The 27,590-nt window shown below is 41.1% G+C and overlaps 1 protein-coding gene across 2 annotated transcripts in view; it reads left to right on the top strand.

Annotated features, from left to right (window-relative positions):
• Positions 1–27,590, top strand: part of SMG6 (SMG6 nonsense mediated mRNA decay factor) — a 219,430-nt gene that overhangs the window by 71,696 nt on the left and 120,144 nt on the right. For both annotated transcript variants that reach the window (XM_008147894.3, XM_028155061.2), the window contains exon 11: positions 26,663–26,779. In XM_008147894.3, coding sequence (XP_008146116.2) covers positions 26,663–26,779 — 117 coding nt within the window. The remainder of the gene's footprint in view (positions 1–26,662; positions 26,780–27,590) is intronic.

Raw genomic sequence — 27,590 nt, forward strand, 5'->3', positions numbered from 1 at the left:
TCCCCCCTGCACACCCCCCACTGGGGATGTGCCCGCAACCCAGGTACATGCCCCCGACCGGAACCGAACCCGGGACCCTTCAGTCCGCAGGCCGACGCTCCATCCACTAAGCCACACCGGTTTCGGCATTTTTTTAAAATATTTTTTTAATTTATTTCAGAGAGGAAGGGGGAGGGAGAGAGAGATAGAAACATCCATGATGAGAGAGAATCATTGATTGGCTGCCTCCTGCAAGCCCCCTACTGGGGAACGAGCCCACAACCCAGACGTGTGCCCTTGACCGGAATCGAACCTGGGACCCTTTAGTCTGCAGGCCAACGCTCTATCCACTGAGTAAAACCAGCTAGGGCTTGTGCATATATTTTAATTTATTTTCCCCTACTGCTGCTCTGCAAGAATGTAAGCTCCCTGAAGATAGGGATCCTTGACCTGTTTTATTTGCTGATGTATTGTGAGCATCCAGTACAGTGCCTAGTGTGCAGTAAGTTCTTAATATGTTTTGAATTGAGTTCAGATTAATAATTAAGTTTGTCAGCAAATCAGTCTGGGCAGTGAAGATTGAATCGCAAGGCTAGGGGGTTTTTGTTATCTGGGTCATTGTTCATTTTACTGTCTTTCCTTGTATTTTTATTAAGGTGATATTTCTAAAAATGTAATTTCCAAATGCATGTTTTGTATCCTGGCATTAAATTAAGATACATTAAATGTGCCTTGATATTTAGCGTTAATCCTGGAGCCAATGTCTTTGGGGCTCTGGAAAGCAAAATTTCTTTGAGAACAGCATACTAATTTTTTCTGGTCTCCTAAATCTTTCATCATTTATTCTCTGTCTTTCTTCCTGCCCATAAATATTCTTTTATTTCTCCTTCTCTACTCATTTACCATATTTTTACTGTCACCATACTGAGGAACACTGTCCAGTATATGAAAGCTAAATAATTTTTTTAAAAAGATTTAACATTTTGGGTTTTGTGGAAAGTACTAAAAAAATAAGAATAAAAGCCTGGCCAGTGAGGCTTAATGGTTGAGTGTCAACCTATGAACCAGGAGGTCACGGTTCGATTCCCAGTCGGTGTGTATATACCTGGGTTGTGGGCTCGATCCTCAGTAGGGTGTGTGCAAGAGGCAGGCTATCAATGATTCTCTTTCATCATTGATATTTCTCTCTTTCTCTCCCTCTCCCTTCCTCTCTGAAATCAATAAAATAAAATAAAATTTTAAAAAGGAATAAAGGAGGAAACCACCTATAAACTAACTTCCCAGCAATGATATTCCTTCCTGTATGTACTTATGAATATCAAGTTTTTTAAAAATACAGTTGAAAGAATACTGAAAATGTTTGATTCTACTGTTTTCACTTAATATAAGTATTCCATTATAAATTTTTTTGTAAACTTGTTTAGTAGCTGAATAATGTTTTCATATGAGTATTTTAACATTCATGTAATCATTACCCTGTTTTGGACATTCCCCTCCCCCCACTTTTCTAGAATAAATAATGATGTAATTATCTTTGTACATAAAACCTTTGTCTGCATTTCATATTGTCTTATTATAATATATTTTTAGAAGCTCAGTTTTTGGGTTAAAGGGTTTTAAAGTTTTTTTTTAAAAACTGATTTGAGAGAGAGAGGAAGAAGAGAGAAAGAGAAGCATCAATTTGTTGTTCCACTTATTTATGCGTTCATTAGTTGATTCTCGTATGTGTCCTGTTTGGGGATCAAACCCACAACCTTGGCATATCAGGACAATGCTCTAACCAACTGAGCTACCTGGCCAGGGCAGGCTCTGAAGTCTTAATGCTTTGATATGTGGTGCTAGATTACTTTCTTAAGAAGTTGTGCCAACTTACACTTCTACAGCAGTGTTTGAGAATGCCCAGCTACCACCTCTTAATAGCACTGAGTATTTTTTAAAAATATATATTTTATTGATTTTTTTACAGAGAGGAAGGGAGAGGGATAGAGTTAGAAACATCAATCAGCTGCCTCCTGCATACTCCCCACTGGGGATGTGCCCGCAACCAAGGTACATGCCCTTGACCGGAATCGAACCTGGGACCTTTGAGTCCGCAGGCCAACACTCTACCCACTGAGCCAAACCGGTTAGGGCAGCACTGAGTATTTTTAATGTTTTATAGTCCTTGGTACAATGACTACATTTATATATTTGTTGAATAAATGATAAATGACAAACTATCTTTTTGTAATGGATTTTATTTTTGAGAAGTTTTAGTTCATAGCAAAATTGAGTGGAAAGTACAGTATTTCCATGTATGTCCTGCCCCTAAACATGCACAACCTCCCCCACTATCAATATTTAGAAACAGACTGGTACATTTGTTAAAATTGATGAACCTTTATTGACATGTCATCATCACCTAAAGTTTATAGTTTATGTTGATGGTTACTTTGGGTGTTGTAAATTCTGTGGGTTTTGACAAATACATAATGGCATGTATCCACCATCATAGTATCAGATAGAATAGTTTTATTGCCCTAAAAATCCTCTACGCTTTGCCTATTCATCCCTTCCTTGCCCTAACCTCTGGCAGTCACTAATCTTTTTACTGTCTCCATAGTTTTGCCTTTTCCAGGATGTCACATAATTAGAATCATATAGTATGTAGCCTTTACAGATTGGCTTCTTTCACTTAATAGTATGCATTTAAGATTCCTCCATGTCTTTTCATAGCTTGATAACTCATTTCTTTTTAGTGCTGAATAATATTTCGTTGTCTGAATATGTCACAGTTTATTTATTTATAAATTAACCTACTGAAGAATATCTTGGTTGCTTCTAAGTTTTAGCAATTATGCATAAAGCTGCTATAAGCATGTGTGTGAAGGTTGTTGTGTGAACATTAGATTTTAACTCGTTTATAAATACCAAGGAGTGTGATTGCTAGATCATATGGTAAGGCTGTGTTTAGTTTTATAAGGAACTGCTAAACTGTCTTCCAACCTATCTTGTTTTAAATTTCATTTCTTTGTTTATTGGTCAGAATGGACACTTTCTCCTATGTTTTATTAACCATTTATAGTTCTGTGTAGTTTTGTACTCTGCTCATTTTTCTACTAGTATCCAGCCTAGTATCTTTTGTATCAATTTATTTGAGCTTTACAGGTAGTAAATACACTAAGTCCTTTCTGTATTCATTAATAATTTTCTTAATTGTATTTTATTTTAATTATGTTCATGCTTTTTATGTAAAAAGTTTTTAAATAGTTAAAAATGTCCTTTCCCCTCCCTTTGTGGTTTATTCCATTGCTCTTAAGCTTAAAAAGGTCTTTCCACTGGAGAAATTTTTAACTGGCTCTGTATATATATTTTCATTCCCATGAGCTGGAGGGAATTCCAGTAACACTGTTAGGTAAGAGATGTGAGGAACCGCTCCTACATGCTTAATTAATGCAACAACATTTGTGAGAGTAGATCTTTTGCATCATAAAAGTTCCCAAGCAACAGATCAGCCCATTTTTATACATTATACTTTGAATGAGGTAAGGTTGGAGTCATTATAGATTGCATTGTCAGCGTCAGACTGCTCATCTCATCTCACCTCAGGTGAAAACTTGCCAGCTAGGAATAGTTCAGGTTGGAAGTTAACATGGGTTCATAGGTGAGTGGTCCTGTTGTCTTGCTATTTCAGGGAGGAAGCAGCATGGTTGCCTTTGTGGCTATCCTACTTTTCACTAATGAATGAATGATCTGTGTGTAACAGAATGTTACTGAGGAAGTACATCTTTATTTTGGAGTAAAAGCTCTTGGAGTAAACCATTTATTGAGCAAGGCTGTGCCAGTGGAAGGCCCACAAGCCACCAGTGCATGGGATCATACTCTACCAGAGACATTTAGATACAGGTATTTCCCATAATCTCTGATTTGACTTTGTAAACACTGTGGAAAGTGTACTGAGGACAGCATTCCTGCTGAGTGAGTCAGTGCACCTGACTATCTTGGACTTGGGGATGTGCAGGAGGCCAGAGTATAATGAGATATCTTTGAAATTTCTTTGCTTTAAGGAACTCAGAGAGCAGTATAGGATGGAACAGATGTATGCTGCCCAGAGTGAGGAATCAGGTCATGATGTTTCTGTTTTCTGGGTGATTGACTTTTGGGATGGGGTCTGCTGCTGAAAATGTGGTCTTTCTTTTCTCTGAAGGCCATGCTTATGAACTTGGCAATTAATCACATTTTTGTAAAATAATACATATTATACATACATTCATAAAAAGACTGATGGATATTGATAAAAACAATCATAATTCTCTAGGATTTTGGAATTTTGGTGTTTTAAATTATCTTTTGTTTTCTCTGTATTTTTGTGGCTTTCTATAATGATCACAATATTTTTGTAATAAGAAACATTTTTAGAAATTATAATGACAAAAATGTTTGAAGTTAGATAAAACTAGGTTCTAATTTTGGTTCTGTTATTTGCTATATCATGCAAATTACATAACCACTTCTAAATCTGTTTCTACATCTAGTACCTTGTGCATAAATGACATTTAACAGATTAAACCTTCTCACTACAGTATATTTGCCACTGATTGGATATCGAACTGTGACTCTTGGTTCATGGACCGACACTCAGCCACTGAGCCACACTGGCCGGGCACAAACTTTATTTCTTAAAAAATTAATGTATTTCTTGCAGATAAGTAATTGTGGTTGGTAAAATGTTCAGTTGTTTTAAAACATTTCTTTTAAGACAGCCTTATTCAAGTTCCATGATGATAAAGCTTTCAGAACCCCTTTGAGATGGTAATGCTACAACAGATGGCTTTGAGAAACCAGGATTAAAAATCTTAGACATACTTTCCCCCCTTTTAGTTTTAGCCCAAAACTATGGGCCCTCCTTCTCCCTCTAAAGACAATAGGAAGCCAAATTTATAAAGAAACTAGAGGCCTGGTGCACGAAATTCGTGCACTCGGTGGGGAGGGTTCCCTCAGCCTGGCCTGTGCCCTCTCGCATTCTGGGAGCCCTTAGGGGATGTCCGACTGCTGTAGAGGCGGGAGAGGCTCCCGCCACTGCTGTTGCGCTTGTCCACCGTGAGCCCAGCTTCTGGCTGAGCAGCGCTTCCCCTGTGGTAGTGCACTGATCACCAGAGGGCAGCTCTTGCATTGAGCATCTGCCCCATGGTGGTCAATGCGAATCATAGCAACCGGTCATTCTGCCATTCAGTCAATTTGCATATTAGCCTTTTATTATAGAGGAGGGTTCCTGTTAACTAATGCTATTTAGCCTATGGATGGTCCTTTCCAAGGGAGATTGGGACAGAGCCATTATGGAACCTACTATCAGTTTCACCCTTGCTTTGAGGCCCTTAAAGGCAAAGAAAGTCCTTTTGGGAAGTGTTGGAAAGACCTCCACATGTGTGTGCTATTTCTTTAAAAGAAAGTCTAGCGGAAGTGATGCTGTAGGGAACATCTGCACTTGGGGCTGAGTAGAGAGAGCGAGATGCGCTGCAGCTGGTGTAAGGCCCTGGCAGGCTGAGGCGCTGCTGTCTATTGGGGTTTACTTCTGTCTACATTGAAACATGGCTTGGGAGGGGGTTGGTGGCCTGCTGCCAGCCTCAGTTAGCCTGCCCTTCTCTTTCCTCTTTCCTCCTCAACCCCCCACCCCCCAACTCCCCTCCCTCATGCTTTAAAGTCACATTTCCAGGCCAGACGTAGAATTAATCTCTGGGCACTTCACATTGCTGGCAGCTGAAAGCAGGATGTGGGATCTTTTTTTTTTTTTTCTTTCTCTCTGCGTCTTGGCTGACTTTTTTACCTCTCGAAGAATTTGGAAGGCCGTGAGATCCCCCCCCTCCCTTCCAAGTACTGTGGAGTTTTTCAGCACGCTGATCACCCTGCTGCGGCTTCACCCTAATAGACTTCATATGTTGATGCAGTTGACATCAGTATCAAACTATTTTACATGTGATCTGGTGTATTTCCTGAGGAAATCTGCAAGATATTTATTAAGAACTAATAAAATAAACCTCTCCATGAGTTTTTAGGTAGTTTTCAATTTTTCATGTCTCTCTCGTTTCCTCTTATCAATGAGTTGCTATTTTCTCTTTACTCTGACCATTGCAAAAGGAAACAAAAATAAATGTTTTAAACTGTTCCTGAAGGGACAGAGAGAATAGTTCTGCCATGATGTATCAGCCGGGGCTATATTTTTAGTGCAGCATTGTAGAAACTAAAAATATCCTGTTATAGTGGATCCTTTTTATAGGTCTGTGTGTGTGTATGTGTGTGTTTATAATGTTGTATGCACAAGTGCCTTTGTGCATCAGCAGCCGCTCTTCCCATTACAGCTGGACTCCATTAGTCCTTGAAAATTAATGTAATCCCAGTTAAGAAAAAAATTAATTACTCTACCAGAGCTGCATTTTATCCAAAGCTAGTGTTAGCTCCCTAGCTGGCAGCTTAGTTTGAGAGGCTCCAGGGGCCCATGGAATTGTGGCTTTGGTATCACAGCATTTGCTGCTGTGTTTTTCCCGTTGAGAGCATTCCTCAGTTCTTTAGGGTTAAACATGTGGCATGCAGAGAGTAACTGCAGACCTCTCTGCCTCAGTGAAATACCATGTTCCAGTCTGATCATCCCCAAAAGAGATGTCTGCCACAGGTTTAACTCACCTGCCATAGCAGGGTTTCTTATCAGGATTTTTTTTTAAAAAGATTCTTTGGTAATGGTGTTCTCTGGAGGAGAAATACCGTTTATCAAAGTCCAAAAGATGCATGGGATTTGCCTATAAGGGTCCTTTGTGGACAATGAAGAATGACAGTCACACTTTTTTCTTACTTTTTGTCTAAGGTTAGACTAGTTTGTTTAATACACATCCTTTATTATAAATGAATGTGTCGGAGTTGACTGCTGGTTCCTAGTCATACTTCTCAGCACCAGCCCTAGATGAGGGGCTGACTGGCTCAGTTGTATGAGTAACATTTCCAGCTCTGTAATCAGTGTTCTGGGATGAGGTGCAGGGCACAGCTCAGAAGTTGTTGCAGTCGGCCTTGCCTTCATGATACAGCTCTTGTGCAATTGCCTGCATTTGTTGTTGTTTTGTTTGTTTTTTCCTCTTTGGGGGCTTGGATTGGGTGGAAAGATAGAGTGGGATGGGTAGGAAGGATGGCTGTTTGTTTCCTTACTCCCAGCTCTCTGCTGAGAGTACAGCCTGGATCCATCAGTCTTGGACTGCAGTTCTCTTTTTCTGCTGAGCTGGGCGTGGGCAGCATAGGCCTGTGTAACTCGTGACAGGCTTCCCAAAATGCCATGATGGCATGGAGCCTCACAGTGCTGTTTAGAATAAAAACAGGGTTAGTGCCCTTTTGTTTCTTTTTGGGCATGGGCTCTGAGGTCTGTGGACCTCATGTTCTCTCCTGCTGGTGACTCTTGGTCCTCCCCCGATCCCCTCCTCATCACTCCCTAGCTGACAACTGTTTGAGCCCTCAGCTTCCTGTACTTGATCCCCAGGCAGTGTAGTTCAATAAAAGTAATTAGGCCTTTTACAAATTTATTTTACTAGTGAAGAGAGTTGGTAGGTAATGGGCTGTAATTCTAACACAGCCAGTTTGGAGATTAATAAAAAATTTAAAAAGAGCAGTTTTTACCAGAGGCAGTGGGCCTGTTATTTCGAGTTCTCAGCTGAGCCGAAATTAGAGCAGCGTGGGACCCATGGCGGACTGTGCTGCTGGGAGGATGCAGAGCCACGTTCGTTGTTGTTACAGTCTGTGCAGTGCCCGTCCTTGAGGGTGTTTTACGCTGGCATTGGAAAAAAGGAAACCTTGTTTTCCAAGAACTCTGCTCTCTCTCAGCTTGATAAGCATTTAAAAATAAAAGCTACACAATTGAAATTGGCAGTGCATCTTCATTCTTTTGTCTCTCTGTTTATTTTTTTCCCTCATCCCTCAACATGTGTGCTACAGCCCATGGTTATTACACCCTCAAGAATGATGGCCTGGAACTCAGCAAACTTGCACCAAGGTCTGCCCGCCCTTCCCTGTTTGAAGCTGGCTGAGGCATCAGGGCCTAGCACTGAGAGGCCTGGTGGATCAGCCTCAGCAGCTCCATCTGTGGCACATTTCCCTTTCCCCCTGAAGCTGCTGCCTGGAATTTTTTCGCTTCTCCAGAATCCTGATTGTCAGCTTAATCTTTCTTGTTAGTTTTTGCAGTTAACTTAATTGATTTGTTTACCTCTCCATTGGAGAAGCTCAAAAAGAAAGTGCTTTGGCAATAATCAAGAACAGCCCTGGCTTTTTAAAATGATTCTTCCTAGCTAAAATTTTATAATACTGACCCAGGGAGAAGAAAAGCTACTATGGCTTAGGCTAGGGTGAAGGTAAGTCCTGGTTTGCCTAGGGATAGACCCTATTTATGAGTTATTAATAGCATACCCTTTCATTCTTACAAGTAAGGATTATAGTTTAGGAGATCAATTTTAGCATCACCCTAGCTTAGATGAATTTAGTAAAAACAAAGCCAAACCCTCACTCACTACAACATGTTAATTCTTTGTTTAGAAATTGGCTTTGTAAGTCAGCACCAAACCCTGCCTTGAGCATTGCATGTAGATTCCACTGGAGCTGTGCATGAGACCTGAGAAATAATTACTATATTTCTGGCTCCATGAGTGAGCACCGGTCTTCCTACTTGAGGTTTTGGTAAAGCCAATTTTGAAACACCGTCACTTGTTTTAGCATTTCTGGTTATCATTGCCTAGTTGGTTGAGTCAGAACCTGGAGTTAGTTTTTGGTGGGGTGTGGTTTCAGGTTTGTAGACTTCCCAGTTGATGGCTGTGAAGGGTTGGTGCCTGATGTAACTGAATAGGGTGTTACTTCAGGTTAGTAGTCCTTGTTTTTGCTTGGCTGGTTGGACTGAACCTGGTATTACTGTTTCCCAAAGAATATTTTTGGTTTGAAAACTGAAGGTCAGCAGTTCGCAAGTGCTGAACTTAAAGCCAACTCTGTGGTTTGTCTTGTGCCACTGGGCCAGCAGCACTGCATCCTTGATCGATTGATCTGCAATAATATGAGACCACGAACAGCAACTGCCAGACAAAACTCCATCTCACCCCATTTCCCTGTCCAACCTGTCTCTCTGCCCAGATCCCCTTTCTTTTTCCTTGTGTGTCTGTCTCACTCTTAGTTATGTATTTTACTTTTTTGGGTCTATCTTTTTCCATCTCCCTGTCTCTTTCCATAACAGTTTTTAATAATGTTTTAGTTAGTTCCAGCCTTTTCCCTGAATGGATCCCATTGGAAAATGCATTTGAAAGGAAACAGTTATACACTTCCCTTCCTTTGAAACTCTGTTGGCACCTTTTCCAGTGCAGTAAACCATACAACATGTATTTTCAAAGTTTCCAAACACAGACACGCTGGCGTTAAATTTATGAAAAAATATTTTACTCAGATGTATGGTAACTGTGACTTTCAGAGATGCTGATCAGATTTGAAATTAGTGCTGACTTTTGGAACTCCGACAGGTTTTCAGATCTCCGCAGGAAATATAGCCACATTAGGGAGTCTGCGATGTTCGGTGCCTTGGTCTTTGATTGCAGGTTGGGCAGGAGGAGTTGGGGCAAGAGATGTTGATGTGGGGATCCCCCAGCCACACCCAGAAAGAAAACACAGGGAAAGTCAATGAGTCATTGAAGAATATTGCATAGCTGTGTTGGGCACAGGAGCAGAAGGTAAATTCCTTCCATACAGAAGGTAAATCCTTTTCTGTTTACTCCAGCCAAGGATTGGCGGTCAAATAACACCTGTTTGTGTGGTATATTATTTCCTTTAGGGTGCCATGGCTAAGAAGAGTTTGTATTCAAAGCACTGATGATGTTGCTAATGTCTATAGTGATTACCCCACTCCTCCCTTTTTATACTTATGGTCTGGTGCAAAAAAAAAGAAAAGTATGTTAGAATCAGTTCTATTTGAAAGTCTGTGGCTTTGACTGAGGTTTGAATTTGCTCAATAAGGGTAGTAATCCTTCTCAAGGATCCCAGCTGTTTGTTCAGAACATCCTTGGGAATTCTCTTGAAAGAAGCCTTTTAGAAGAGGTTTCTTCCAAATGACTCAAAGCAGCTGACCTCTGTCTTGGCTCACTTAGGTTTATATACTATGGCATTTCATCTTTTCTTTGCTGACCAGCCTAGCAGTGGTCTACTTCAGGGCATTCAGATAGATTCTGTGCCTGTTGTCTAGGACAGAAGCTGTTGAAGACAAACCAACAAAAGCTGAGCATCCTGTAAGCCACACTGTGTGTCTCATTCTTCTTAGGTTTTTGGGTAGCATTTGCCTTTGTTGACTGCAGACTTTCTAGAAAAGTATTCAGGGGTCATAACTGGTTCCTTTGTTCTCCCCTTTCTCACTGCCTGTTTCTTGGGTCTTCCTTTCTCATCCAGGATCCCAAATATCAACATTTACTAAAGATATTACCTTGGCCTTCTCTCTAGTCTTTCCCCATTGGTGTATTGTAAAATCTCATGGTTTTAACTGTTTCTTCTCTGTGGGTCGCTCCTAAATTTCTTTACTGCCCAGATCCTTTTCCTGAGGTTAGCCCACATTTCTGACTTCTTGTTTGACATTTTCACCTGGAATCTCAAGCTTACTAAAAATCGACTTGTGCTTTTCACATTGCAAATCAGGTTTCCCAAGAAGCAAGCTCTTAAGATGGAGATTTGCTCCCCACCCCCAGAAAGCTGGTTGGGAATGCTCTCAGGGTCACTATTTCAGGGGGCATGAAGGAAGCTGGGGAGGACAGAGGGAGAAGTTAAACTGCACTGCAGCTGTAAATAAGAGGCCTCGGCCAGTTCTGCAAGGAGCTGTGGAGCTGGGCTAACTCTTTAGAATAGTCCCAAATTGGGTCAAAGGGGCTGAATCTTTTTTTTTTTTTTAATATATATATATTTTATTGATTTCAGAGAGGAAGGGAGAGGGAGAGAGAGAGAAACATCAATGATGAAACATCATTGATCGGCTGCCTCCTGTACGCCCCCTACTGGGAATTGAGCCCGCAACCTGGGCATGTGCCCTTGACTGGAATCGAACCCGGGATCCTTCAGTCTGCAGGCTGATGCTCTATCCACTGAACCAAACAGGCTAGGGCAGGGTTGAATCTTTATACCCCCTCCTGCCCTCCATCAGCTAGTGAATGGATGTGAGTTATCCCTGGGAATGAGGAGTGACATTGGGGAGGTGCTTTTCCTCAGCTGAGAGAAAGTCTGGGAGAGGGGATCAGCTGAGACCTGCTGCTGCCAACACTCTTCGCGGTTGGGACAGTGAGTGCCTTAGTCCTGGAGGGGATCTGGGTGGTGCACCAAGTCATCTGCTGCCCCACGAGAGCTGTTCCTTCTATGTATAGTATTTCTGTTATTGGTACCAGTGTCCTCCGTGTGCCTCAGCTGTTTCAGCCTCACGGTTTCTATTTTTATGTTGAGGTATAATTTACATAAGACAATAATGCCCAGATTTTAAATGTTCAGTTTGATGAGTTTTGACAAATGTCAACCTCACTTTTTTTCTTCTTTACCCTGTATGTAAAGGGCGTTTGAAAATAATAAGAACCATCTTGAAACAGCTTAAACAAGAAAGGAAATGTATTGCAAGGAATTTGAGGACAAGGATATAGCCAGGCCTGCTATATTGGAACCAAGAAAGGGATGGGAACCAAGAAAGCCTTTTTTTCCAGCTCTGCTTCTTTCTGCATATTGTTTACACCTCTGCCCCTCCCCTTCCTGGCACATAGTAGGGATGTAGTGAATAGTAGCTTTAATCGTTAACATTATTTTTGTATACATGTATTTTTACAAATAGTTATCTCACCTTTTTTAATGGCTATCTGTTCCACTCTATGCATGTCCCATAATTTATTTAATGTCCTCTACTCATGGAAATTTAGGTTGTTCACAGGCTTTTCCTGTTGAACTGTGTAGCAGTGAATTTACTCATTCATATAATTTCATACAATATCTTTACCTCTGAAGATATTTTTTATTTTCTTCTTTGATAATACATGCCTGAATCCTATTAGTCTTCAACTCCTTTAGGTCCAGTTTGTATCTGATTCATCTTTGAAAGCTAAATGCCTAGAACAAGGTAAAGTACTTGCTTAATAAACACTGACTGTGTGAATAAGGAAATGAATTAACCCAGCACTAAGTGAGGGACTACTCGGCACAGATCACCTCTTGATGACTAGGCACATTTGGTAAGTTCTTGGGATTTACCAGATTCTGCACTATAGACCTGCTCTAGTGGGATTTATAGCCTAGTAGGGAAGCTCAATGAGTTGTAAACCCTGTGCTAGTGTAGCTTTGAGCCACATGCCTGGTGTATATTATGAATAGAAATACTTTGAGTCCAGAGGAAGGCAACCTATCAGGAACCACAGGACAGACTTATATTATGTTGGGTCTTGAAGAAGGAAGGACTTAGATACTGGAGAGGAAAGAGATAGTAGCTGGGGAGTGGGGGTGGAAGAATAGCCATTCAGGGCCAAGGAGGCAGGTTATTTCTTCTTGGCTGTTGTCATTTACTATCTGGTGGTGTGGGTGTTTTTTAAGAAGCAAGGCAGTGATCTATACATAAATCTGTTAGGTCTTTTGAACCAGGCAGAAACAGGTCAATGCTGTCCTCTAAATGGAGGAAATTTCACCAAGAAACTGAAGTTGACTGGTGCTTAAAAACTGTCTGGGGTGCTAATCCCACAATTATATAGCTTTGTTCTTTGTAACAATGTTCAAGTCTAAACTTAGCTTTTAAATCTCTTTGCTTTATAACATGCTGTTGTACTTTTGTTTTAGAAATATCCCCTAAGTGTTCATAAATTGAATTATATAGTTTAGACCATTTCCCTTTAATATCCATACATGTATGTTTATACATGTATATTTTAATAGCATATATATTTTAAGATATCCTTTGCCCTTTTTAAACAAGAATATTTTATAGTGTTTGTCACTTTCTCATTTATCTAGGGTTTTTCTTTTAAGATTTTAGAATACTTCAGTCTTTAGTCATTCACTGCATATAGATAGCACTTGTACTTGAATTTTTCTGACTTAGTCTCTTTGTCACATACAGAATGTTAGGTAAACAAATGGATTACACATCAGGGATCTCTCTGCCTAAAGAAACCCTGCCTGGATCCTTTTGAACTAAAAATTATCTCCTAATTTAGAATTATTTTAACTTAGTTTTAAAGATTTTCTTAAAGCACTGTATACCTATTAATATTTAAATATTCCTATATCTATATTTTTGGAAAAACATTCTTAGATTGTAATACATATGTATTTTGTCTAACAACACAGATAACTTTAGGATTGTATTTCTTGAGTATATTTTAACAATGTGTAGTATAAGGCCATGTGTTAAAAGACCTTTTCAAGATCATTGTTTATTTTTTTCATACAGTATCCCTTGCATAGAGTCCATATTAAAAAAAAATATTTTAGAACTCAGTGCTGAGAAAAGATTTGTTTTTCCTGAGCAACTGATATACTTACCCCTTTCCAATAATGACAACTATACAATTGTTGGTGTTTCCTTTTTTCCCTTTGACTGCCAGAAAAATCAGAGACAAATTTTAAGTTCATTCATGACAGATTGTTAATCCATGTGATTGACATATTTGTATTTTCCTTTTCTTGGTTCTGGTTTTCTATATCTACTAATGTTCTTTCATTATAGGCGATTTTGCCTTTAAATTATCTAAAATTATTTTGTGGAATAGGTATAAAAGAATAAATATAAGTTAAAAATGTAAATCTAGTTCAAAACAACGTATATAGATTTTAGTAAGTATTGTTGACAACTGACCAGTTAGCAAATTGAATGCAAATTTGGAAGAGCTGTTACTAAAAGGGCTGACCTTTCTAGAGCTTCTGAGTTGGGACCAGTTCATGCCTTGGTGGGTTTCTAGTCACCTTCATTGGATGCTCCTTTCTTCTTTGACGTAATTGCTTTATTTAGCCAATACTAGTATTCTGCTGACCTCTTTTCTACTTTAAAACTACATGTTACATGGTGGGTGGGGTTGGATGGAGTCATTACTTACTTGCTGTAGTTTGGGCATGGATCATGAATTGTAAAGCTTTGAGAAACTTTTTAGAGTGAATTGCTAGAGCAGAGCCATATGAATGTGCAGATCTGGTTATTCACAAGGAATCCACCAAGAATTATGACTTATCATTGACCTCATTTTTCAGTACTGACTCCTCAAGATTTATTTGATGACTCTAATCTTTGCATTCTCAGGAGTCCAAGAGAACCCTTCCTATTCTGGGTACTTCTCTGCCATATCTATCTCAGAAGGTTTTTGTGGGGTGGGTTTTTTTTTGTATTGTTTGCAAATTCTGTCAAACTCCTTTAAAAATTCTTTAGGAAGCCATAAAATGAAAAGAAGTGGATTTAATATGTTAATATGGAAACAGAGCACTTTTCTGCCCCTCCGCCTCCCATGTCAAAGAAGCTTTCTCTGAATCAGGATGTCTGCAGGCATTATGTCTCATTAGCTTTTACTTTAAGCCCTAAGTGCTCCTGAAACTTCATACCAGCAAAGGTGGGTTTCAAGCTGTTTGTCTGAATCAGCTGCCAAATCGCTGCCTTCTGTATCAGAAGGGATGTAGCTGTATTAATTCCTTCTCATTGTTGCAGCAAAAGCTTCCCTGTAGGTTGGCTAATGGGCATGCCTCTTAGGAAGCTTCCTTCCCTTTTCTTCTGCTCCACAACCTTAAGTAAATAAATCCTTAAACAAGACACCCCAGATTTGCTGATGGAGTTTCACAGGGACTTACCTGCCTGATGTAATTAAGAAGCTGCCATTCTTACTTGTTCTTCCCCCAAATTGGGAAAGAGGCAATCTGTGTGGAGGCAAAAACTCTGCCCTACAAGATCTACTTGTAACTCTTTCAAATGAGATGCTGAACTGGCAGGTCCTTTTCTGCTGTGGCCCATTCCTGAGCGACTCTGCTGGTGCCAGCATGCCATTCTGTTGGCAGCAGTTCAGCTTTCCCAAGAGGTGACATATTTTTTCATAACCTTGGAATGTGGCAGGAAATTCTGAATGACAAAAATACCAATCCAGAGACACAGCTAAGGTGGAAATGGCCAGAGTGTGGATGGATGGATGGATGGATGGATGGATGGATGGATGGATGGATTTCCCAGGATCTGTAGGAGTACCATTTCTAAACTGCATGGGTATTTTCTGGAAAAAGTTACACATTCATTTAGAAGTGCTTTTATTTTTTCTTGTAGAGAGTAGAAATGGTTTGCTGTCTGTCTTACCAAGATATATTGCTAGAGCCCCCAGGACATTTCTTGACTCTAGAGTGCCATATAAAGGTGGAGGGAAAGCCAAGCTGTTTCCTGAAGAAGGTGCAGCACTTCTGTAGATTGTTTTCTCACCTTCCAAAGGTAGCAGTTGCGTTGTCACGCTATAAAGAGCTTTGAAACCAACCAGATCAAGAATCTGAATTCTTGCCTGGCTGGTGTTACTCAGGTTGAGCATCAACCCATAAACCAGGAGGTCATGGTTCGATTCCCGGTCAGGATACATGCCTGGGTTGCAGGTTTGATCCCCATTGTGGGGCATGCAAGAGGGAGCCTATCAGTGATTCTCTCTTATCCTTGATGTTTCTATCCCCCTCTCTCTCCCTTCCTCTCTCTGAAATCAATAAAAACATTTTTTAAAATCTGAATTCTCCACTCAGTCATTTATAATCAGTATGACCTTGATGAAGAAAGTTAAGTTATCCTCTCTGAGTCTTAGTTTCCTTGTCTATAATATGGGAACTAGACCCCAGTTTGCAGGGTTTTTCTGAGTTTCAAAGTAGATAACATATGCAAAGCACCTTGTCCAGGGTCTGGGTATATAGTGGGCACTCAGTAGATGTCTAGTTTTCTTTATTAAATTCGCCTTTAAGTTGTGAACTCTTAAAATCTAAAATGATGAGTCAGACTAGCCTCTCAAATGTCATTCCTCTATTTAACACTTATAAAAACAGTTTTGAGAGAAGTTGATGTATTTGAGAATACACATATTTAAAGCATACATTTTGGTGAATTTTTACATATGTACACATTTGTGAAACCATCACCCCATCTACAGAGCACACCCGAACCTTTCCCCACCCCCTTCCCTCTCTCTTCTAAGCTCCAAGGGCCCTTTTGCCTCTGTAACTAGTTTCCTGAGGACCGTCCCTCTCCCCCAAATTAAGTAAACACATCCTTCACCACCAAAAGTTTCCTTGGTTAAGTTCAAAGGGGGTTGGGGCATCCGTGGGGAGGGGTGTGGGATGGGAATGGGGGGATGAGGACAAATATGTGACACCTTAATTAATAAAGAAATTAAAAAAAAAAGTTTCCTTGTGCCCCTTTGTAGTCTATTCTTCCTTAACCCTCCCTTCCCAATCCCCAGGAAACTGCTGATCTACTTGCTGACACTGTAGATTAATTTGCATTTTCTATAATTCAAATAGCATATTCGTGTCCTGACCCCCACCTGTCTTCTGTACTCAGCCTAATGATTTTGACATTCATCCATGTTGTTGATTGATTCAGTAATTTGTTCCCTTTTTTTGCTGAGTAGTCTTCCATTGTATGGATATACCACAATTTGTTTATTCATTCCCTTGTTGATGGACATTTGTTTTTCCCCCAGTTTTTGGCTGCTATGAATAAAACTTCTATGAAAATTCAAGTGTGAATAAATGCTTTTATTTCTCATGGACAAATACATAGGAGTAGTATAGCTAGGTCATTTGGTAAATATGTGTTTTAACTTTTTAAGAAACTTCCCAGCTGTTTTCTAAAGTATTTGTGTCATTTGTGTTGTGAGAGTTCTTGTTACTTCACATCCTCACCAACACTTTTTTCCTCTCTCTTTCTGATTATAGCCATCCTAGTGGGTGTGGAGTTGCTTTGTGGTTTTGATTTCCCTAATGATTAATAATGTTGAACATCTTGTCATAAGTGCATGTTAAGCATGTATTTATTTGCCATCCATATATCTTTCCTCATTTTTAAAAAATCTTACTAGGTTGAAAGAGTTCTTTATATTTCTAGATATGAGTCCTTTGTCAAATATATATTTTACAACTATTTTTCCCAGTTAGAAAATTTTCTCTGGCTTTTTTTCTCACTTTTGTCTTTTGAAGAACAAGTGTTTTTTATTTTAATGAAGTCTATTTTTTTTAAAGTTTGATCTTTACAGGTTTATTGGCAAAGAGGCAATTTAACACGGTATTGTAGCTGATGCTGCCAATTTTTAAAATTTCTTAATATCCATCTGATTAATGGTCCAAAGCTATGTAGCACTGAAACTGCATAAGCAGTTTCATTTATGAAGAAAACAGTGCTAAGGCTCATGTTTTAAGCAACTTTTTTCCCCCTGACTGCCCTTGTTAAAGAATGTACATACCATTAGTTTGAGATTTATACCTTTACTTATTTTTTGAGCAGCAAGAACATGTTTAAACAGCTCACTTAGCTTCTGCAATTCATTCTTCTTGTCATCTTTCTTCACTTTCTCATCACCTTCACTTTGTGCTGCTCGACATGGACTTTACTGATCCAATGAATCATAACCTTGATGATGAAGTTCGCTTGCTTTACTCCTTGTTCTTTAGACAGAAGTTCTGTCTTCAGTGAACTTTCCCTTTTTTTGTCTTATTTTCCTTTTGTTTGTCCTGGTAGTTTCTTGCTCAGTCCAGATAAGGAGCCACACAGCTGGGCGGCATCTCCAGCAGCTCAGGCCAGGCCACACAAGGTGAGAACAAGGGGCTGCAGCATCTGCACACAGTAATCAGCTAATTGAGAAGATGTCCCCAACATGTTAAATAGCTCTTTTTTATGTAAAAGAGAAGTGTCTGGAATCCTGTGTCAGATCTTTTTTGGTTTTGTTTGTTTGTTTGTTTACTTATTTTAAACTATTTATTTTGAAATAACTATAGATTCACAATAAGTTGAAAAAAAATGTACAGGTAGGTCCTGTACAGCCTTCATCCTTCCTTCTGTAACATTAGCATCCCATAACTTGAGTGCAATAACAACACCATGAAATTGACATTGGTACAATACACAGACCTTATTTAGATTGCACTCCTTTATGTTTGCGTGTGTAGTTCTATGCAATTTTACCACACAGGTAGCTTCATGTAACTGCTACCATAATCAAGATGCAGAACTGTTCTATAACTATAAAACTCCCTCATGCTACCTCTTTAGAACCATCCCTGCCCCCTTTCATCCTCAAATCCTAACCCCTGTTTTCCATCTCTATAATTACTTCAAAAGGTTATATAAATAGGATCATATAGTATGTAACCTTTTAAAATTGGCCTTTTTCACTCAGCATAATTCCCTGATAACATATTGCAGTTAGCGCATGTATCAGTAGTTCTTTCTTTTTAATGGCTGAGTAATATTTCATGGCCATTCTGGTAAACATTTAGTGGTATCTCATTGTAGTTTTTTTAAAAAATGTATTTTTATTGATTTCAGAGAGGAAAGAAGAGGGAGAGAGAGATAGAAACATCAATGATGAAAGAGAATCATTGATAGGCTGCCTCCTGCACGCCCCCTACTGGAGATCAAGCCCAAAATCCAGGCATGTGCCCTGACCGGGAATCAAACCTTGACCGACCCCTGGTTCATAGGTCAACACTCAACCACTGAGCCACACCAGCCGGGCTCATTGTAGTTTTAATTTTCGTTTTTCTAATGGTTAATAAAAGTGAACTTCTCTTAATGTGCTTATTTTTCCATCTGTATATCCTTTTTGGTGAAATGTCTGTTCATATCTTTTGCCCATTTTCTAATTGGATTGTTTCTTTTCCTACTGTTAGGTTTTGAGAGTTTTTATATGTCTAGATCAGTGATGGCGAACCTATGACACGTGTCAGCACTGACACACGTAGCCATTTCTGATGACACGCGGCCGCATGCCGAGGATGAAACATTTGCTGCTCCTGAGGATGAAACATTTGCGACTAGAGTTTTGTAGTTAGTTTTTTCCTCAAAGTGACACACTACCCGAGTTATGCTCAGTTTTTTGGCGAAGTTTGACACACCAAGCTCAAAAGGTTGCCCATCACTGGTCTAGATACTAGTCCTTTGTAAGTTGTGTAGTTTGCAAATATATTTTCCCAGTCTGTAATTTGCCTTTTCGTCCTCTTACAGAGTCTTTTGCAGTAAAAGTTTTTGTGAGGTCCAGTATATCAATTTTCCTTTTATAGATTGCCACTTGAAGATTTTTTTTCTATTATTTTTCTAAAAGTTTTATGGTCTTAGGTTTTACATTTTAGTCTTGGTTCACTTTCAGTTAAGTTTCATATAAGGTGTGAGGCGTAGGTCAAGGTTCATATTTTTGCCTGTGAGTGTCTAATTGCTCCATCACTATTTGTTAACCAGGCTATCTTCCTTTCTTGGACTTAACAGTGAGAAGAATGATTTCTCCCACTTTGTTCTTCTTTTCCAAAATTGTTTAGAGATTCTAGGTCCTTTGCCTTTTCATATAAACTTTAGAATAAGCTTGTCTTGGTCTACAAAAAACTGCTGAGATTTTGGTAGTAATTGCATTAAACCTACAAATCTCTGTGGGGAAAACTGACATCTCTACAGTGTTGAGTCTTCCAATTCATGAACATGGTAAGTCTCTCCAGTTATTTAGGTCTTCTTTGATTTCTTTTATCAGCATTTTGTAATTTTTAGCATAGAGATTCTATACCTATTTTGTTAGGTTTATACCTAAGTATTTTGTTTTCATTGGCATTATTGTAAATGGTATTGTGTTTCAAATTTTGGTTTTCACATAGTTGGTATCTCAGAACTTCATGTGCGGAATTTTGGTTGGAATAGTCTGAGATTTTCATGTTTATGGTGAAGGAGGACGGATCAGTTGGAGTTTGAAGCTTGTATTGCAAGCATTGGAAAGCCAGGTATGGAAACTGTGAATATAAGTGCAGACAGACTTGAATTCAAATCCTAGTTCTAACACTTACTGGCTCTGTGACCTTGGGCATGTCATTTAACTTCTTTGAGCCTGTTTTTTCATTATAAAGGGAGAATACTACTCCTTTGCAAATCTTTTATAAAGCTTTGAGATAATACATATAAATGACTTTGTGCCTAACACAGGTCTCAATATATCTTAGTTATTATTGCTGGCCACAGTGGAATGATGTCATTTATGGTTAGGATTCACAATGAGAGAGGAAAGTGTACCTACTATTATGAACAACAGACATTTCTTAGACCCCTTCATTGTGCTATCTTTCAAGGATGTGAAGTCTTGATATAGCTCTTCCTCAAGGAGCTTAAAACTTTTGTTGTGAAATAAGTTGCATGTATAAAAATTCCAGGACGAGGTATCACTTGATAAGTTCCACATAGACGGGGCAGACAGTGGCACATCAAAGAACTTTCTCTTTCTGGGTTTTGTTGCCCTTTTGGACCCTGTTCACAGAGGTGGCTTCTGAATGTTGTTGGTGAGAGAATGTGTTGAGGTGGGAGGGGGTGTGTACAGATTTAGGGGAAGGGAGTCACGTGGGAATATGTAATTAATTTTTATACTTTCCCCAGTAAACCATCGACCCTTTTTATGATGTCATGAGGGATTCCTTAATTTTGCAGCTGCTTCCTGGTTACGTCAGAGAGGAGCCTCTCACCCCACAGCCTGGAGCTGCACTCATACAAGAATTGGAAACAAATGAAGTGCTGAATATCTAATAGCTTCCACAGGGAGAGCCAGTTCAGACTTCCCAGGCCTCCTTATGCAAGGTCTTCCTCAAGTATTTCTGACCCCCTGAAGTGTCTTTGTTCTGGAAAGACAGGACTGGCCCAGAGCCAAGTGGGCTGGAGCCTGGGGACTCCTTGATGCATGCCTCCTTCCCTCCCTCCAGGTGTTCTGCAATCCCAGATTCCTGCCCCTTTCCTGGATCTCCTTTGGTGGGTATTATCCTTCTTTGAGGTCTCAGGATTCTCTGCGACCTGCCGAGATTATCAGTGAGAGAGTTTTTGACCTGTTACAGTTCATTCCTTCCCTCCCCCACGTATCTCCATCCTCTCTTGATTTTCTTTCTGCTGCATTTTTGACATCTGTCACTCTTTTATAATTCACCTTCCACCTTTCTTATAAGAAAGATGTGACATTTATTTGACATTATAAAGTGTATGAAGTACTATGCATATAATTTCTCTTAATTCAAAATAAGTTCATGCCCTCTTAGTTTCCCAACTGGTCTCCCTCCCTGTTACTCTTTTCTAGCTACCCTAATCTGTCCTAAATGCTTTAACTAGATTAATCTTGGTGAAATACTCACCTGTGCTTCATTCAGAAATCTTGAGCAAGTAAGTGCTTTCCTCAGTGCCTGTCGAGTCAAGTCTGTGTTCCTTGCTGTGGTGGTGCAGGCCCTGTGCTTTGTGGTCCCCGTCACACAGCAGGCTGAGTACAGTGCTTGTCGTCTGGGAATGTTCCTGGTGTGTCTCTACCTACATGTCTCCTTAGTACATGCAGTCCCTCCTGTATCCTGCCAGTCCCATCTTTGTTTATCTTTTGCAGCCCTGCTCCCAAGTGCTCTCTTCCATGAAACCTCTGCTACACACTAGCTGGAAACGATTTTCTTTCCCTCTGGTGACAGAAAGCATCTGCTTCCATCTTCCTTATGGCATGTAATACATTGTCTTGAATCGTAGTTATTTGAGTATCTGTGTATTCTTTCTGTCTTCTTCATTAGATTATCAACCTCTTATGGACAGGATCCTATTTTTCTTTATATCCTGCAAAATTGGGCCCCCAAGTAAATATTTTTGGTAATACTGGGAGAGGTTACTTTGTTAAGAGGTTGGGATTTCTTTTGCCCCCCACATCTACCCACTAAAATAAATTGGTGTTTTATAAACCTAGAAAATCCAGAAGAAGTAACAGGCATGCCAATAAGGGCTCTTAGGGAGGAAACCCTCTACTTCCTCTGTCCTGGTTGGGGCTATGCTATGGCTTGCCTTCCACCCAGTCAGCCTTACTATGTTCTGCCATTGTGCACGAATAATATTTTTAGGTGTATTGGTGCTTGAGTCTTCTGACTCATTTATTCTCCTGAAGGAATGGAATTATGCCCTGATGGCATGGATATCTCTCAATTTGCTCTGAGATTTTGTCTGATTCCTGTACAATGACTGCCTCCTCCACCTCCTCTTCAGTTAGCAACTGCCACAGAGAACTAACTGTGTGGCTCAAACAGCAGCACTTGAAAGATGCTCTCACTGCCCACTTCCTGTACACAAGGAGGTTTTGGTGGGCTGCTCAGGAACTGTGCCAGTCCTGTGTCTGACTGGTGACTGACTCATGAGAAAAGCAGCCTTATGTCTGAAAGATAAGAGCCAACAAATCGCCTCCAGGTGGTATTAGTTTGGAGGTGACTGACCATTCATTTCCTCTCTTTGGGAAGAGCCAGTGGGGAGGGAATCCATGAATAAGAGGTCTTGCCTGCATTCTTCTCCAGCTGTTAGTGAAGCAGCCAAGCATTCTCTGCTGGAATGGCTAATGGTCCCCAGGGCCCTCTGAATCCCTTCTGCTGCTGTCAGGGTATCAGACCTATGTGTGTCATCCATCCTGTGTCTTCCCTTCATTACTCTTCTTCTCCTCTTGCCAGGAAGCTGGCTGTGTGCACCAGGGGAACTCTGCTTGTTTCATTGCTGCCAGATTTATTTATTTTTTTTGACCAGCCAAACCTCATCCCTTATGATACTGGTTTCCTCCAAATCTATCCCTGACCCAGGAGTAGATCAGAAGTGATGGTTCTGAACTTCTGTCCCTTTGCTGGGCTTAAATGGTCCACGCAGGTGGGCCTGCTTTTCCTCCCCTCCTCTTCCTTCTCCACCCCTCGTGCCTCACTCCCATTTCCTGCAGGAGGATGCTTTGCCATCCTGGAGCCGTCAAGCACAGCTTTGCTTTGGCAGCATCGTCGCGCACACACACTGGTTGGAGAGGGGACGTGTTTATCACTTTTCCTGGAGATTATCTGTTTAAGCACTTCTCTGACAGTTACAATAACAAGGGCAGTGTGTTGTGTTTCCCAGCAGAAGGACACTTGCTGTTGAAAGATGTATAGCACTAATTAGAAATACATAACATCCGGCCACATGGCAGCCTTCTCCCGGTCGCTCCATTTCCTGATTTCATACAACTTTGACGACAGTTGGTTTATGTTTTCCATGAATATGTTCTCAGAAAAATGAGAAAGTCTCCTTGTTACATAGGAGCAAGAAGACTATTTTTGCCTGAGCAGGTATTTGGCTACAGGAATAGTGGGAGCAGTGGTCACCTGCCCATCTGCGAGCATGTGGGAAGGGGCAAAACCTCAGGTGACTTGTTTGGTAAGAAATATTTTTGTCTGACTTCCTTAGCCAAAACCATCCCCCTAAATCCTGAGCAAGCCTGCTTTTGGAAAGAAGGGGAAAGGCTGTTTCACAATGTTAATGAGTTCTTCAGCTCATGTCAGGCTCTTGCTACCTGACACAAAGCCAGAGGAACCCAAGCAAATACCAAGGCAAACAATGCTTTTTCCTTCCCCACCCCACATCATTTGTTGGCCTGGCCCAGCCCAACTCTAGGGATATATATGGGCATTCGTCAGCCTGGGGCCAGTTTCCCAGGTCTGGCCCCAAAGTAGGTGGACTCTGGGAATCCGGATGCTCTTTTCCTACCTACTTGTATAAGAGTGAATACTTTTCAAGGAGTGGCATCATATGGCTTCTAGCCCATAGAGGCCCAATTGAGGTGAAGAGCATCTCTTGAAGATACCATAGCACTTAAAATATTTCTCACTGAGGCACTGGGTTCGAGTTGCCATGGTTACTTGGTAAATAACTGTGTGTTTTCCACCTGATTGAAATGACATACAGTTTCAGGGACCCTGTTTCATTTATAGCCGTGTTCTCCACAATACCTAGCACAGGGTGGAGCACATTGTAGATATGGGCAGGCCTTTCAGAAAGGACTCCATATGAAGTGGTCAGTCAGAGGGCTGAGTGAAATCTAGGCATTCCGACCCCCAGATAGCTGTGATAGTACCTCCTGCTTGATCAGAGCAGAACAACTTAGTGGTTTGAACCTCCCCATCAGTTGGACAAGACACCCAACAGTGAGGGCTATCAGGCCCTTTCCTGGGAAGATGGGAGGCTGGGAAAAAGTTGAGGTGATACAACCATGGCCAACAGCAGAGCAGTCATGAGGCTGCCTTTTAGCTGCTGCTCTGAGAGATAGTTGAGCCCTTCCAGACCTTTACAGCAAAGAGGCTCCCCACACCTGGTCTCCAGACCTTATTGCAGGAGGCTTAAAAAATGAGCAAACCTAGATCCCCTAGAGGTCACAGATAACATTAGTTCTTAAGCAGTTTATTCTCCCTCTTGAGCCCTAGCCCCCACTGAGAAATAGTCTAGCCTGAGATTGCCATTTGTTATAAAAATAGAAATGGGCTTGGTGAAAGCCATTTCCCCCTGCCCCATCTTATTCTTATTCAGGCAAATGAGAGTGTCTTATTATAACCTTGGGCTTCTCAAAATACTAGTCTCTTGGAGCTAAGACCCCTCCCACCCTATCCCTTCTAAGGGCCTTGTATGTGCAGGTCACTTCTGCCTAAATGCCAGTTGGTGAGGGGACACTAATGTGTATTCAGTGTGTTGTCCACCAGGATGTGGTCTCCACTTGTCTATCCTAGCTTCCTCTGGACTTATCACTCCGTTCCAGGTTTTGTTGCTAATTAGAGGCAGGCTGCTGTCAGTGCTTGGCAGGAGCCTGAGCTGAGCTGGGATGGTAAGTCTAGACAGTGCTGCTGCCTATCAAAGGGGCGGAGGGCAGATGTTGGCAACTTTTCTTGTGATGGCTTATACATCTTCCCCTTTCCTACTTTCCATGCTCTCTTCTCTTGGTTCTTGGATGCTTGTTTTCTGTCTTTAACAGAGGTTTAGGGCCTTGCCAGTGGTGATCTATTCTAATCACATGGATTGTTACCACTTCCTTACTGCCTGCCACAGTGGAGTCAGAAAGTGAGAGGGTGATATTTGGAGCCAGTGGGCATATGGTAGGATGGCTGGAAAGCCACAATAGAATTGCTACACTGATGCTATTCATATGTTGGGACCTTCTGAGCAGCAGCCTGCTCTTTCTCACTTCCATGGCTTTCTGAAGTGGTTTGGAGCTGACTTGGTGTATCCTAATTGTGTTTGTTCCTGTGGCAAAGACAGTTGGGAGTAACTGTTTGTGTAGCATCTCCTGCAGTAAAGACTTCAGTTAGGTCTCATTCGACAAGACTGGTGTCAACAGAGAGTGTGAGGGGGGCTCCCCCTCTGTTATCAAGGTTAAAATGCAAGCAGGGACAGAGATCAAACATGTGGCTAATTATCCTTTTAACACTTGGAGATTCTGAGCTCTCCCCTGTATTACAGAGGGAATTCACAGATTAACTGCTGCCAGAGTGAGTGAGTCTGGCCCCTGATTTCATCTGTATATTGGGTGTCTCTTCCTCTGAGGCTGCAGATTGGATTGCTGCCTCCTGTTTGTCACCGATTCCTCTCAAGTCTGGATGAAGTGGCTATCAGGGAGAACCACTCACAAGGAGTATGTGCAGGCGGCGGTTTGGGGGTGTATATGTAGCTTCTGCCAAATAGTAGCTCCGGCCACCACCAAGGTGGCTCCTTTCACTGAGCTGTAGCCAGAAGGAAGTTAGCCAGGCTGAGAAAGTGAGGGGGAAAGGGTGCTAGTGTTGGGAGCCAGATTTACTTTTTAGCCATAGGGAAAAGAATTTGTGAAAATAACTCTTAACACAGATTAAGTGCTTATTGTGTGCCAAACACTGTCCTATATAAAAGCAATTCATTCAATGAAAATAGATTATTTGTAAGTGTCCTGTATTCTCTTAGAAGGAGGAACATAGAGGAGGTAAGGATAGAACCAAAGGTTGGTGATTCAGGAAGATAACTTTTAAATTTGTATTTTTATTATCTTAATTGGTGATTGTACTCCTGTTATGTATACATTAGAGAGACTGAGTTAATTAAATATGAGTCCTTGTTACTATGGCCTCACATTATCGGTAGCCAACTAACTAAAGGTAGAGAGCCTGCAGCTCCAACTGGAACTGCCTACCTTGGGGTAACTGGTGCTGGGGAAGTAATATGATGCAGAATTTATATAGTTGATCCCTATAATATAACCTTTAGAGTACTTACCCATACACCAGGCACTGTGGTAAGTGCTCCAGGCACACTATTTATTTAAAGTATTTTTATGGATTTCAGAGAGAAAGGGAGAGGGAGAGGGAGAGAAACATCAATGATGAGAGAGAATCATTGATTGGCTGCCTCCTGCCCGCCCCCTACTGGGAATGGAGCCAGAAACCCGGGCATGTGCCCTGACCAGGAATCAAACCCTGACCTGGTTCATAGATTGATGCTCAACCACTGAGCCATGCCCACCGGGCCAGGTGCACTATTTTAATTAGCCTTACAACTAACCTTTGACAGAGGGACTATTACTACCCGTGGTCTTGGGTGAGGAAAAGGAGCTCAGTGATGTGATCAGGATGTACACTAGTGAGCTAGGAGAGAGTAGCCCTTGACCCCCAGCATATACTGATGGGAGTTTCATTTGCCTCTCCTCAGATTGCTTCTCGGAGGAGTGTCGCTCTGTGATCCAGGAGCAAGCTGCAGCCCTGGGCTTGGCCATGTTTTCTCTCTTGGTGCGGCGCTGCACCCACTTACTTAAGGAGTCTGCCAAAGGTAAGCAGATGAGGGGCTGGGCCCCCTGACTGGTTGGCTTTCCAGCTGCCTGGGTCCTGTCCCAACAAACTCAGAATGCCATGCTGCTTTCTCCGTGTCTTCACCCTCTATCCATTCTTCTACTTTCCAATACCCTATCTACCTTTTGCCCACCTAACTAGTCCCACCTCCTTTTCCAATTTGATTACCTTTATGGCCCTCTTTTCTCTTTGTAAAACTATTCCCTCCTTCTTTTCTCCTTCAGTAGTTAGGATTTATACTGTACATCTAAGCTGCTGCGTGTTCTTGCACTTTAAAAACACACAGAAAAGTGAATTTCCCTTTTTCATAATTGATGTTTTGGTTTTCCTCCTTTATCTATATGTCTTTCTTTATCTGGTGGGTGCTATAAAGGTTGTGGATGAGCCATATTGGGAGACCCACTGGACCAGAGCAGGGACTTTTTTTTTTTTTTTTTAATATATTTTATTGATTTTCAGAGAGGAAGGGAGAGGGGGAGAGAGATAGAAACATCAATGATGAGAGAGAACCATTGATTGGCTATCTCCAGCATGCCCCCTACTGGGGATCGAGCCTGCAGTCTGGGCATGTGCCCCAACCCGGACCTCTTGGTTCATGGGTTGATGCTCCACCACTGAGCCACACTGGACATGCAGCAGGGACTATTTTTAGCCCTTGGGTTGTGCAGTGTCCTGTATCCTTTAAGGCTGCCCTTGGAATTCCAAGCCTGATTGCTGAGCTGTAAGGCAGGGCTGAAGGTTGTACCTTTCTCTGAGCTCCTGGTTCAGTATTTGTGAATAGTTTGGCCCCT

This window comes from Eptesicus fuscus, chromosome 20 (genome assembly GCF_027574615.1).
Source record: "Eptesicus fuscus isolate TK198812 chromosome 20, DD_ASM_mEF_20220401, whole genome shotgun sequence".
Lineage (NCBI taxonomy): Eukaryota > Metazoa > Chordata > Mammalia > Chiroptera > Vespertilionidae > Eptesicus > Eptesicus fuscus.